Genomic DNA, 15,292 nt, shown 5'->3' with positions numbered 1-15,292 from the left:
AGTGGGAGAGGCCGCATCGGTGAGAGGCCCGCGTATCGCAAAAAAAAAAAAAAAACTTTCCAAAAAATATAGAATAGGTAACACGATACTCCAAAATAAATTAAGTGTAGCTAAGTAACCTATTGCAAATATGAGAGAAACCATGAATCTGAAATCTAACACCTCACATTAGTAAAGGATAAACAGCAGGTAAATAATGCAAAAAGAGGAAAAAAAATAAGAGAACAAGAAAGAAGCTGAAAAAAATAAAATCATCTCTAAAATGAAGAGTAAATACAAGGTGCCCAAGGACAAAAATATAAAACTGAAAGTACACTAAGGGACACAGTGGATGAGAACCAAAAGAACCAAAAGAACCAAAATAAAATAAAGAGTTTAAAAACATCAAAGAAAAAGTGAAAGACATAGAAGACAGGCAAAGAAGATCCAACTTGTGTGCAACTGGAGTCCTCAAATAAGAAAAATAAAATAATGAGATAGGACAGAATTAATGTTTTCTGAAGGCTTTAACTCCAGGAAAACCTGAAAATAAAAGAACTGAATCTACATATTTAAAAGGTACTAAATGAGCTAAAATGCTCAGCCGTAGTCACATTCCAGTAAAATTACCAGCCTTTAAGATAAACAAAACATCTTTCAGCTTCCAGATAAAAAAACCAAGTCATTTACAGGGAAAAAAATCAGTCCACAAAGGAAAAAACAATTAGACATTAGATTTGTTGATAACACGACAGCAATGGAGCAAGGTATTCAAGAAGCTCAAGGAAAGAAAGTGTTGGCCAAGGATTCTGTATCCAGCCAAGCTGCACTTTAGGTACCAACACTAAAGAAAAGCACTTTAAACATGCAAGAATGTGAAGAAAACTGCACTCAGGTTGTGGAATCTACTAGCTCATGAGTTTCCTCTAAACAAGAGATAATTTTGGAAAGTACAACAAAAGGACAGGTAGTGAACATTATATATATTTAATTGCAGATCAAAGACTAAAACAAAGGTGAAGTTACAAGCACAAGATTAGTATGTAAACACTATCCACCTACCAAAGGAGAAATACAACCCTAAAAAAAAAAAAAAAGAAAGGTAGAGAAGGAAGAAATGGGAAAATAGAATAAGTTAATTGATTTCTACACAGAAAATAGTAAGTGGAAACAAAATGATATCATTTAAAGCAGAAAAACAAAATAGGAGAAGCCTAAGAAAAAAAGAACTAAGGTCATTATAAAGTTATCAGTATACAGTTTTTAAATATAAAGTTCTAGTAACTTCTATGACAAATAACACTCTTCTTAAATTAAATAAAGAAAACAGACTGGGCTTCCCTGGTGGCGCAGTGGTTAAGAATCCATCTGCCGATGCAGGGGACACAGGTTCGAGCCCTGGTCCGGGAAGATCCCACATGCTACAGTGCAACTAAGCCCGTGAGCCACAACTACTGAGCCTGCGTGCCACAACTACTGAAGCCCACGTGCCTGCAGCCTGTGCTCCACAACAAGAGAAGCCACCGCAATGAGAAGCCTGTGCACCACAATGAAGAATAGCCCCTGCTCGCCGCAACTAGAGAAAGCCCACGTGCAGCAACAAAGACTGAACGCAGCCAAAAATAAATAAATATATTAAAAATAAAATGAAATAAAGTCACTTGAGAAACAGTCCATGCAAGAAGAACACCCTAACCCTCCTTTGTTCCCCTGAAAGCAGGAAACAAAGCTCCCATGGGAAGATATCCTCCCTATGCTGGAGGATGGAGGGCATCCTTATTACCAGAGATACAGAGTTTGGGGCAGAGGAAGCTGTATAAACAAACTTCATTACTTCTTCATTAATTTGCTACTCCAAGCCCAAACCCTTTTGTTTTGTCAAATCTTCACAAATAACTTACTCTTTGTCTAAAAAGGTGTATAAACAACATGCTTTGGTCACCTCTTGAGTCTTATACCTATGGGACCACCATATGTACGAAATTAAATTTGTTTTTCTCCTATTCATCTGTCTTGTATCTATTTAATTATTAGACCAGTCAAAAGAACCAAAAGGGGTAGAGCAGAAATTCTTCCCTCCCCTAAATAGACAAATATACAGTGCAGAATATTTTTAAAGGATATTTTTTAACGTCTAGACTCTTCAAAGCATCAATGGCAAGGAGTTTTTAGAAAAAGGTAAAATGATTAAAGAAACTAAAGAAACATAACCAAATGAATCTTAACTGAATTCTGGTTTTGGAAAAGCAACTATAAAGAATTTTCTTTTGACAACTAGGTAAAATTGAATGTGGACTGAATATTAGTGGATTATTATGCAATTACTGTCAATATTTTATATATGATAACCATATTTTGGTTATATAAGAGAATGTTCTTGTTTTTAGAAGATATATGCTGAACTACTGAGATATACATGCCATGTTGTCTGTAACTTATTTTCAAATGGTTCAACACAGAAAAAGAAAAATGTGTATGTGTGTACATGCATGCATGCATATGTGAGCATGTGTCTGTGTGTATGAGTACCAAGATAGAGAAGGAGAGTGGATGAACATATATGGCAAACTATTAACTGGCCCTTCCAGGTGGAGAATATACATGATGTCTATACTATTCTTAAACTTTTTACATATGAAATTTCATAATAAAAAGTTGGTTTTAAAAAAGTGAACGAAGTAGAAAATAGTAAATGATAATCTGGAACATGTCAAGCACAGAGGCCAACAAAAACAGGAAGAACCTAAGAACATGGAAAAAAGTAACAAGAAGAAAAATGAGTAACTGCCATATAATTAACTGTTATTAAATTATAAGTCCTATTTGCTCATCATACACATGGAAGGGAGGATGAGGCAAAACGTTATGAAGCACAAATTAAATTATTCTTAAATAGTTATACAGCACTGTTAGGTGTTCTGGGGATACAAAGAAGAAAGAGAAAAGAATCAACGTTAGTTGAGTTGCCTCCAAGCTCCAGGCACTAAATCCTCAAAAATGACCCTATGAAATGAGTGGTGATATCATCTCTATTTCTTCATCTAATAAGTAATAACCAACACTGTCCCTGCCTCTAAAAGTTTATAATTTAATTGATAATACATATTCATAAATGGAATATAGAATATTAGAATATAGTATACTACAGTGAGATATTCATGGTTCAGATGCCACTAGAACTAAAAGGAGGCAAATAATCATTTTTTGAGTCCTTACTATGAGCATAAAGGAAGAAATGATCTTTTTCTGAATACAATTTCAAAGGAAACTTTGATGATGCAAGTAGTGTATTGCAGAACAAAAGAGGTCTTATGAAATGGGAATGGAAGATAGGGCACTTCAGTATAAGCAAAAGCACTGGAGACAGAAAAATTCAAGAACTGTTTTGGGGATACAGATCAAGCATTTGGCTGAAATAAATCTGTAAAGTAGAAAGTTAAGAACTAATTTGTAAACTACTATGAAAGTAGTTTGAGATCAGACCACGAAGATCCTGGAATGCGATGCCTACCTAAGGAATTTTAGTAAACAGAAAGCATTAGCTGTGTTTTAAGAAGTGGACCAATATAAGCGAGTCTTTTAAGGAGGTATATATGGCTATAACATGCAGGGAAAAGGTAGGGAGATAGTCTCGTTTACCCGTTAAAAGACTAGCATATTGACAGACAGCGTAACCAAGCAATCCTACCCTTTGAACTAATAAGGCAGTCAGCTGTCCGTGCTCCACTCCGTACCCTCACTAGCTACTGTCTACTCAACCTAGAAAACTTTCCATATTCCACTTTTTTTTTTGAGTCACCCTGACTCTATTATGAATTTTACACAAACCTGGGTATCTTTCGCATATTTAGATGTAAAAAATAGTATACCAGAAGGTGTTTCATAATTATGAATTTTACACAACTCTATTATGAATTTTACACAAACCTGGGTATCTTTCGCATATTTAGATGTAAAAAATAGATAGTATACCAGAAGGTGTTTCATAATTACATACATTTAAGGAGAACAAAGCTTTTGTTACATTATTAGAACATTATGGTAATAGAACATTTAACCAATTACCAATATTCTCAGATAGGTGGTTAAAAAAAGAATAAATGATATGACTATATCACTGATTTCTCAAGTGGGGTTCCTCAACTAAACCAGAGAATGACTATTTTCTCAATTCTCCCAAGAATGGTACCAAACTAGCACTATTCTAAACACATGGAAGTTAAGTCATTGTATACAATGCATGTCTTGGGGCATTAGGGCTTAACTCTTTCCTGGAACCCCAGTTTAAACAGGCTGTAAAATGAAGTAAGACTATTTGCTTACTTTAATAAACTCATAATAAATTGAGAAATAAGTGAAACTGTTTGCAGAATGGTTGTTACTGTATCAAGAGGACCTTGAGTAAACATCTATTTAAAAAACCCAAAACTCATGCACTAGTTTTTATCTCATTTATCTCATCAAAAGTTACTTATTTGATCACTTCTCTATCTGCCTGTTCTTAAATGTTTTCCCTAAAAATTTATTATTTCAATTATTTTGTCTCACCATCCTTTTCAATACTCTACTGCCAGATAACCTTCCTAAACACCCATTTTATCATGTCTCTTTCTTACTGAAAATAAAATGGTAAAAGATAAACAACGAAATAAATGTAAAGTCCTATAACAACTTAACAGGGCAGCTTGGGGTAGTACAAAATACATGGGCTTCTTTGGGGAGGGTTAAGTGAGGCTCAGGCTTTTAAGTCATTTGGGTTCACATCCTAGCCACAGAGTCACTGTGTGCCCTCTGAAACAGTTATCTAATATTTTCTAAGTTCCTGTTCCCAAATCTTTAATAAAGAGGTTTATGCCTCTCTCAGTTTGTGATGTGGTATTTGTGAAACCCTAGCACAGTATCTGGCACCTGGAAAGGCTGTCAGTTAATACCAGTTAACCTGATGTCATTGTAAACTTTCTTGAATTTTGCTACCCACTTCCTTTTCAACTTTGGCTTGATCTTCAGTCTCAACCAAACACATCTCTTCAATGTTCTTGAATTCATGCTCATTTTTCACCCTAAGCTTTTATTTTGCTATTTTTCTTACTTTTAATCTGCTTTCTTTCTACTCAACAAACCAAACTTTACCCATCCTTTATGATCTGGAAGATTCAGACCCAATTCTTCCATTAGACCTTCCTCAATTCTACCATTTCATACTGATTTGATTTTTCTTTGAAAGAGTCTAGATGTATTGTCTGTATTAATTTTTTTTACATTTTATCATAAAATTTTAGAGAAGGTAGACTAGTGGTAGGCAGTAGACTCGTTAAAATGTTATTTTAATTCTGGTAGCAAAGTAAAAATGGAGCACTTTTCTATGTTAAAGACCATCAAAACCAAGCTAAGGAACAGACTACTGAGTCTCTAGACATAAGGTATTTGACTGCTGAATATACAAATATACTCACATTTTGACAAATTCTGTTCTTTGAATTTGGATACAATAGCACAATAATAAATAAGTGTTCTACAAGTAGTAGATATTCAATAAATATTGGATTGACTAATCAAATGGCATAATTTATATAACTTTCTTCAAGGAACTAAAAAAAACTATCATGGGATTCTCTTTTATCTTTAGATCATTTTTATGTAGTAAGAAGGAAAGTACTATAATTTCCAGTTACGTTTGATCAGTAACCTCAGGTTATATCTGCACATAACAAAATGAAGTTGTAAACAAAATAATTCATATAGAATATTCAGATTTTTTAAAGAAATAATTCAATAATTAATGGAGGCAATGAGTGATGAACAAATATAAATGTTCAAATACAAAACAAATATAGCATCAAAGCTATTTTCATCTATCAAAGATAATCAGTAAAGAAACTGAAAATTGTACACATCTTCAGTTGAGAGTCCCAGATAATTTTTCTTATCTTTGTTATATAAATCCAACAGGAATTAAGCTTATTTAACATTTTTCCAAATCAGCAACTTCAGGAAAGTTGTTAAAGAAAATGGCCCATTCACAATTCATTATAAATACTTAAAGAACATGAATATGAAGGGTAGACATAATTCCCAGAGGAACATTCCATATAACTGTGAGAAATTATGTGATATTGAGTGTTTAGTCCCACACTGTACTTAAACCAGTGCTTCTCAAATTCTTCCACTTAAACAGTCCCACCCCTTGACAAAATATTGTTATAAAGGCTGGGGAGAAGGAACATGTATCCCGATGAGTAGCATAATCCAAAACCATGCCACAATTCTAAATTTCTCATGCTTTATCTTAAAAATTCATGCTATAAAAAGATATGCCATATTTATTCTTTGGCTTTGCATATCTTGTGATACAAAATCATCTACTCTAAGTAATATATTTGACACAGTTGGTGAAGCACTGACTTAATCCAGTGTATGTATATCTGAAAAATATTTTCCTGGATTATGATACTGGAATAATTTCATTTTATAATGCCAGGGATAAATAATAGTGAAAATTGTTTGACATACGTTGAGTACTAATTACATAAAAGGTATTATTAGGTTTTTAATATATATCATCTTAATTTTCAAAATGTAAAAATTATTATGTTAACTGTAATGAAGGAAATAAGGCACAAAGAGATTAAATAGCTATCCCAAGGGAATAAAGCTAATAAATATTAGCCACTTCGTACATAAGTGTTTGTTATACGATTTCATCAATATTCTATTTTTACAAAACTCTCTTTCTCTGACCTGTGTTTTGATCTTACTTTTCAAGAATTTCATGGAGGTGTACCATGAACAGCCCAATCAATGGCCACTAATGTCTAAAAAGAAACTTTTAATTAGTGTTACAGCTTTAAGACTGATCAACAATGGATAATGTGAAACCATTTATATTAAAAAGGAAACCAATATCTAGCCACTAAATTGAGTCAATCTTAAGGTCCAAATAAGACTTAGCATTGTAAATAGGATAGGATGTAAATTTCATACACAAAATCTAGACCTGATCCAAAAAGGCAGCATGTAGTGACAGAGAGAACAAGGACCAGAAGTTACTTAGCAAATGGTAAGTAACCTCTCATTAGCTTCTGTCACTAGTTAGAACACTCACTAGTGTTCTAGCATCACTAGTGTCACTCAAGTGTCCTCGAGTAAGTCACTTGCCTCTCTGGAACTTACACTCAACATATGAAAGGAATGTGTTAGCAGATTTTTAAGTTCCCTTCCATTCATATCTTTAATTCTATTCATAGCTTTAATCCCATTCATAGCTTTAATTCCATTTATATCTTTAATTTTGCTGCCCACTCATTTCAATTTCTAAGTTTCCATTACTCTCAGCTAGTACCTTTTTATCAGTTTATTTTTAAGCAATTAGTTTTTTTTTTAATTTACATTTCTATACACTCAGATATCAGTCTTGGTCCTTCTTCTTAAAATATTTCCTCACTCCTTGCTTCTTAACCACTTCATTTTACAATCTGGAAGTACTGAACACAACAAAACTGGCCAGTAAAAACTGCTGCCTTAATAGTAAGTTTACTCTGAGCCCTACTGTCAAAATGTTTATGATATCAGAGGCTACTTCAGTGTATTTTTTAAAAGCTTTGGTGATTTGACATTTCAGGTTAAATTATATGGTTTTTTTTTTTTTTTTTTTTTTGCGATACGCGGGCCTCTCACTGTTGTGGCCTCTCCCGTTGCGGAGCACAGGCTCCGGACGCGCAGGCTCAGCGGCCATGGCTCACGGGTCCAGCCACTCCGCGGCATGTGGGATCTTCCCGGACCGGGGCACGAACCCGTGTCCCCTGCATCGGCAGGCGGACTCTCAACCACTGTGCCACCAGGGAAGCCCTATATGGTGTTTTTAATGCGAATATTTAAGTACATTAAAAGCCATAGGTAAGCAATGTCACTAACCATCTTCCAATTTGATTTGCAATCTGCTCTTCTAATTTCTGCAGCTCCAATGTGTAAGCCATTATTCGAGCATTGCACACCATGAGATTCTTAACTGCATGCAAAATCTGGTCTTTCTGAGTGCTCAGAGAAAGGAGTTTCCATACCCCTTCTCGTATTCGAACTTCTAAATCTATTTTTCCTTGAATGCTGCAGCCCTTTAAAAAAAAAAAGAGAGAGAGAAAAAGCATTTTTAAAAGGTAGCAAAACCCAAAATTATAATATTTCTTTTTACCCCTAATAGATGGAAAATGTACTATCTAGTATTATAATTTTATAATATATTGGGAAAGTAACAAAGTTTTAATGTATGATAGTATAAAATCTTTTAAAGGCTCTGTGCAAAATCTTAATTTCTTGCTTTATTAGGAAGTCTTTACAATCTACTGGATTAACAGAACAGAAACAAAAGTGAGAAATAATACATATTCTTACTGTAACTGTACAAGGTTGAATAGTGTCCCCCACATATTCCTGCCCTCCCAGAACCTTAGAATGTAACCTTATTTGGACATAGTTTTGCAGATGTAATTAGTTAAGATGAGGTCATACTGGATTAGTGTGGGCCCTAAATCCAATGACTGTTGGCCTCATAGGAAAGCCAAGTGAAGACAGAGAGGGACACACAGAGAACTCCATGTGAAGATGGAGGCAGAGACTGGAGTAATGAGTCTACAAGCCACGGAACACCAAGTATTGCTAGCAACCACCAGAAGCTGGAAAAGGCAAGGACAGATTCTTCTCTAGTCCCTTCAGCAGGAACATGGCCCTGCAGGTACCCTGATTTCAGACTTCTGGACTCCAAAACTCTGAGAACAAATTTTTGTTGTTTTAAGCCACTCCGTTTTGGTAATTTGTTATGGCAGCCTCAGGAAACTAATACAAGAATATAATAACCAATGTGAACAATACAGCACGTGCATGTATTATGCAAGTTGCACTGTGAGATGGCAAGATGTAACTGATGACACTAAATTAACCAAGGAAAAACTTTCTAAAAGAACAGATGCTGGGGGCTTCCCTGTGGCTCAGTGGTTGAGAATCTGCCTGCCAATGCAGGGGACATGGGTTTAAGCCCTGGTCTGGGAAGATCCCACATGCCGCGGAGCAACTAGGCCCGTGAGCCACAACTACTGAGCCTGCGCGTCTGGAGCTTGTGCTCCAAACAAGAGAGGCCAGGACAGTGAGAGGCCCACGCACCGCAATGAAGAGTGGCCCCCACTCGCCACAACTAGAGAAACCCCACGCACAGAAATGAAGACCCAACACAGCCAAAAATAAATAAATAAACAAACAAATAAATAAAAGAACAGATGTTGAATAAAGGAACTAAGGTTTAACAGCAGAGAGGTAACAGGCTATTTGTTAGGGTAAGCAATGTAAATAAAATATCAGAAGCAAGAGAGTGAAAGAACTATGCTAAAAAATGTCAGAAGCTTTAGCTACCTGGAACAGAGATTTAGAACACAGTTTTGGATATATTTATTTTAGTTTTAAGAGTCATCATGAAACTACTAAATCATTTTAGTTCTGAAAGTCTTTCATTCTGTACAATGATCTTAAAATGGCCTGGCTCTATAAACAAGAGTCATATGTAACATCAAAATTCTATAAACTGATATGTACTGCTCTGATTTAAATTCAGTGACTTTTTAAAAATTATAAATCACTAGATACTCTTTAATATACTACAAACATGTAATAATGCTTCAGTATGTCTATTTCTAAAAATGAAGAGATCATCCTAGCTTCTGCAGTTAAAAAAAAAATGAATGCTATAGTTTACCTTTTAACTGGAATAAAATTTATATTAAAAATCTGAATGAATCTAATAACAAAATTTCCAGATATTGAAAGGACAATCTTTTCAAAAAGAAAAGCTGAAAGTTAGAGCAATAGTCTATGACTACCCACAAAGAAAAACTGCAGATGATTTAACTTGGTTATCCAAATCAATCAAATGTACTCTTCACATGCAGAAAACAGATCTGTTTAATTACCTTCTGTAATTACATCATGTAATCGCCACATAAAAACCTTCTTTTGTAGTATAACTCAAAACTGATGTACTATATAAATGTAGTCATTTGCTGCTTTTCCTTCTTTACACATGACTGAATTTCAACAACTCCATCTCATCTTTTTATGACTTGTCAGTCCCAAAGTAAATTCTTCTTTAATGTAATTAGTAATCAATTATAAGAAATATCTATGTGACCCATATGTCTATAGAAATAAACTCTGGCAGGCGGGTTAGTATTGGAGAGTCTACTTAGGGAGAAACTTGAAAGTGGGATGAATAACTTTACCCCACAACTCAAATATAAACGAATACCATCTGGTGCCATTAAATTCAAGTTTGCTTTTTAAATACTACAGTCAGGCAGCCAGTTGAAGGACTAGCACAGTCCTTCTTAAAGCTGGCTGCACATTAGAATCACCTCAGGCAGAGAGGAAGGGCCTTACAAAAGTACCTAAGCTTATGACCTACCCCAAAACAATTAGGATCTCTGGAGGTGGAACCTGCTCTTTTTTTTAAAGTTCCTCTGGTGATTCAGTGCACAGCCACCGCAGAGGACCAGGGCTGCACTACTTGAAATTCCCCAGCCATCTGGAAAGTTGCAACAACCTTTAGAAACCAGTAGGTGGCCAGAGACAACATTAAGGAATCAGTTTGGACTTCTAAGGTTTCCATCTGGTAAATGAAGATTGTCTTTCTTCATCACTTATTGATAAAGACTTCATAAAAGTAGAGAGGCATGGGATATAGTGGAGAAAGGAAATGTAAAGTCAGGGTTTAAAAAAAATTACAGTATTTTTAAGATTAAATATTCAGTAAGGAAATGAGATATAGCTAGCAGATATTATATTAGAATTCTGTCCTTAGAGCAGGGGGCAGCAAACTATAGCCTGGCCAGTACCTGTTTTTGTAAATAAAGTTGTACTGGAGCACAGTCACACCCATTTGTGTTGTCTATGGCTACTTTCAAGCTACAAAGGCAGAGCTGAATAATTTCAAAAGAGACTGTGTGGCCCATAAAGCTGCAAATATTTACTATTTGTCCTTTTACAGAAGTGGTTTGCTGATCCCTAACCCAGCCAAATGAACATACTTAGCAAACTATGACCTTACCTCCCCTGCTCTACAGTGAGTGGATGTGGATCTGGGAGGGCTGACAGAAGAGGGATAAATTAAGTGTATGCATTTTTTTATTGGAGTATAGTTGATTTAAAACGTTGTGCTAGTTTCTTTTTTTTAACACATTCAGGGTGAAAAAAAGGACCATTGTATTAGCCAGTTTTGTGTTCTCCATACAAGTTCTTTTAGTATAGTATATACTATAATATATAGTACACATCTATACTTTACATGCAAAGAAAACATCTCTGGTCAAGGAAACTACTCTAGCCAAGAAAAACATAATGGAGTCAAAGGACTTGTCTTAAGTTAAAAAAGGGTACATACAAAGTGCTCCTAGGCTAGGAGTGATGTCTAGTGCGAACCACAGTGAGAACAACGATCATGTAATGAGGGTGGCATTCAATGGTGATGCTTACTGACCTCAAAGAGGAAGAGTAGGGAGCGAAAATCATCACTGCCTCAACCATAATGGCAGAGTCAAGACTGACTAGGGCCCGTGACAAAAGCATGTTTCCCTGTATGCATCCCTCTTAGAAGTGTGTGAATTCAAGCCTCCAAGAAGAGCGGAGAATGGGGAGAGAGCCTTCCTTTTGTTATTTCTTCTTCAATTTTCTAAATAAGGGCTTGCTATCAGGTAAAACAGAACCCTTATCTCGCAGGTTTTTAAAGTCAGGCTGGTAAAAATAAGTGGATACGGCAAGGCTAAGAATGAAACAGATGACTTAAATGTGCAAACTTAGATAATGTAGAAAATGGAAATATACTAGATTTTAAGAGCTAGAAGGGCACAAAGGAAGTACAAAGAAAATGGCTTTAGTGTTGGAATTAAGCACTGACTAAAAAAAAGAAAAAAAAAAAAACAAAAGAAGTTGGTCTGCTGGTAAGAAAACTGTAGTAATCCAGATAGAAACTATCACCCACCTAATGGGTATAGTTAAACCATGTTAGCTAAGAGACCAAGATGAAAAAGATTGCAGAAGAGTATATACAGTATACATTCTTTCCAAAAGAAATTTTGTGTATTTTAAGAATTGTTTACATACAGAGAAAAGTCTAGAAGTTGTTAACAGTGCTCATTCTGGGGAACGGAATTGGAGAAAGAATTCTTAAATTCATGTTTCTGTCTATGTTTACTTTTCTGCAATGAGAAAATATTATTTCTTGAATTTTATTTTTATAAAGATTTCAAAAGCTTAAACATTTGTAAGAAAAGGTAGGTGGCTGCCCCAACTATTCAGATGAATGGGACAAAAGATAATAACAAAAATAGTCATCTTTCAAGCATGTATGAGTGCTAGGTACTGTGGTAAGTACTTTAAAGAGGTTCTCAAATTCCAACAAATTTCTGTGATAAGCAGTTTACCATTCTACAACTGCAGAAACTGCAACTTAGAAAAGACAGGTAACTTATTCAAGGCTGCACAACAAACAGAGTTGGATTTTACCTTAATCTGACTCCAAAGCCAATATTCTATGCTGTGAGTAGTCACAGATGACTCTAAGGTTTGAGTAGAGGTGTTACACTAGTGAGCGACCATCTCAAAATCTTTGGTGCTATCCCTATCTGATGGCAGGTTCATTAGGATCAAAGGAAACACAAATAAAAAGTCAGTGTTAGTCAAGTATAAAATTCTCTTACTGACCCTCAGTATTCCTGTTAGGTTAAAACCTGTTACTATTTTGCAATTTTTCTCCAAGATCCAAACAGAAGGAATTCCACAACTCAATTATTTTAATTTGTTGCTGCCTAAGAATCTTTAAGTAATGTACTTTCCTACATGTAAATAATCCAGTCGTTATGTATATTTAAATATTTCTTTTCATTCCATGTAGCTAAACTTCTTTTATGACCTTATCCTCTTATCTCTTTTGTACCACACAAAAACATTTACTGGTGCACACAGCTCAAGAAATATACTTGATCGGCCTCACCAACACCTACATGGTAAGTGCAAGAACCTCAAGATCACCAATTCACTAGAAATCAAATTTTAAAAAAATAATTAGTACAATCAAAGGGAAACGGAGCAGGACCCTGTGGTCCTTGCCCGTCATGTCCTCAGCCTGCCTTTTTGGCCGTGGAAAAACTTGAGTCAAACGATAAGTTTAATCAGAGAAGTGAGAATATGCAGAAGCAAAGAAAAGCAGTCAAACGGGACAAAACAATAATAATTTAGTCAGTAAGCCAAGTCGAGGGCCTTCAGTTCCTTCTCAAGGGCTACAGGTAATATTCTGAGCCACATCCTGGGAGCTGTCTGATAGGTACTGAAACCCCCAGCAGGTGGACATTAACTACATGGCGACCAAACTGCGCCGTGACATAAGCTGCCAGAATCCGAGAACTGGCCTCAAAGAAATGGGAACAAACCAACCCTGGAACTGAAGGTTAACTGTGTTTAAAATAATCACGACGACGCTGGTCAGACCACTGCAAGACCAATTTCAAGACGGCTGTCAGAGCTGGCTGTGCCGTTTCCACATGTGGCCCCTCCCTCTGTCTACAGAAGCTCATGTCCAGCGGTTGGCAGCGGGGGAGAGTCAGCCTTTGGACAGGCGTCCACCACCGCACCCCACCACCCCACCCCGGCCTTTGCCGGCATCCAAAACAAAGCAAACTTTCCTTTCCACCAATCTTGCCTCTTTATTGGCTTTTGAGCAGCCAGCAGCCGGGCCCCAATTTCGGTAACAAAAGTACATAACACGATAGAACAGAAAAGAAACACTCTGCATCGAAATGTTTGAAATTTTTGAAAATGCTGGCATAACACAGCATAAATTACTGATAAAGTTACTACCCTCTTTGCATAACGACTCAAGGTCTTGCTTTCCTTTTCACAGCATTATGGAGACTTTCTAACAATTTTCTATCTGCTGAGGGTTCTAAGGTTTACAGAAAAGAAAATGGGTTGCTAAGCAAAGGTAATAGGTGGGACCATACAAAATTGTTAATATTCTACGAATTTTGACCTACAAAACTCGGAATTTCATACGGTTTAATCTACTTTAAAAATAGGGAAAACATGGTGGAGAGTAAACTGGAAGTGGAGATCCAGCTCAAAGACATCAGAGTTCTAAGTCCCATCTTTTAAGTTTTCTTTAAAGGTTAAGAGTGGAAAGTATAAACTTTTAATAACTGCCAAGAAATAATGTTGGACTATATTAAGTAGAAGGGTTCCTAACACACATTTTACATGGATAAATACCAAACACCAAACTTCTCTCCTATCCAATTCAAAAAGAATCCACTATCAGACCAACTTTTTCTCAAGTTCAGAGGTTGCAGTTTACTTCTCCACCCCTCTCCACCAAGTTTATACTGTGTGTAGACAAAGCTCCTACAGTGATTGTGCTTTGCATCAAATCTAGTAATAAGCCAAGTGTCCTCCACGGGCCTCGGGTGGGCTTCCGGGAAATCCCGGGGCTCCCATTCCCCCTGCGTCACCCACCCTTGCAAAAAGACAAGCGTCCCAATCCTGGGAGGAGGGGCGGCGGACAGGTGCGTCCCAAAACGCGCTTCGAGACTCCGGCGTCGCTTCCCCATTCCAGGCCTGTTTCCTCCCTCAGAAAATTGGGGGCGGGGGTGGGGAGACGGGAACGGGGAGATTTCCAAGCTCCATTAGGGCCTCAAAAAGTGCAGTCGCCTAGTCCTTTGTTCCTGGCCACGGCGGAATACGAGACGCGAGGCGGGGGCGGGGGGGGGGGTTCCTGTCGTCCAGGCAAAACGACCGCTTGAGGACCTGAAGCCGGCTCCCTTCCTCACTCACCTGCTGAGCGGGAAGCCCCGCCGGGCGGAGCTCGGGTCCCCTCAGGATCTGCCCCTCCATCACCAGCGCCACAGCCAGGGCCGCCGCCACTTTTCCAAAGGTAAGATTTGAAAAGCCCGCCCCTGGCTGGAGCAGCGGAGGACGCCAACCGCCGGGACGTCCCGGCCGTACCAAGTCCCGGCGCAGGGGAGGGGGCGATGGGGCCTGCCGGCGCGCGCACGCGCAGTGGGCGCGCCCCGCGCCGCCCACGCCTGAAGGTTGCAAAGACCCGAGTTCTCAGTGCCCGCTGGACAATAGGGAGCTGCGGGCCGACTCAAGGCAACGCTTGGGGTGTGGGCGGGCCTGGGACAGGAGTGGGCGGGGTCGTGGGGAAAGCACTGGTCACTGAGCGCACCTGACCTGGTGCACGATTTCGGCTGCTGGTTTTCAAGGCCAGCGTTTTGCGCAGGGAGCTTTC

The 15,292-nt window shown here is 37.5% G+C and overlaps 1 protein-coding gene across 3 annotated transcripts in view; it reads right to left on the bottom strand.

The window, feature by feature from the left end:
* Positions 1-15,010, bottom strand: part of RTKN2 (rhotekin 2) — an 86,337-nt gene extending 71,327 nt beyond the window's left edge. For 2 of the 3 annotated variants that reach the window (XM_082640370.1, XM_082640371.1), the window contains exons 1-2: positions 14,836-15,010; positions 7,891-8,087 (exon numbers count right to left, since the gene is read on the bottom strand). In XM_082640370.1, coding sequence (XP_082496496.1) covers positions 7,891-8,087; positions 14,836-14,895 — 257 coding nt within the window. In that variant the 5' untranslated portion in view covers positions 14,896-15,010. The remainder of the gene's footprint in view (positions 1-7,890; positions 8,088-14,835) is intronic. The other variant, XM_082640372.1, reaches the window with a different exon arrangement.
* Positions 15,011-15,292: the final 282 nt, after the last annotated feature.

The sequence above is a fragment of the Mesoplodon mirus genome, assembly GCF_964341445.2.
Source record: "Mesoplodon mirus genome assembly, chromosome: 2".
Classification (NCBI taxonomy): Eukaryota; Metazoa; Chordata; class Mammalia; order Artiodactyla; family Ziphiidae; genus Mesoplodon; species Mesoplodon mirus.
Note: the sequence above shows the minus strand (reverse complement) of the source record. Positions and strands in the feature narration are given on the sequence as shown.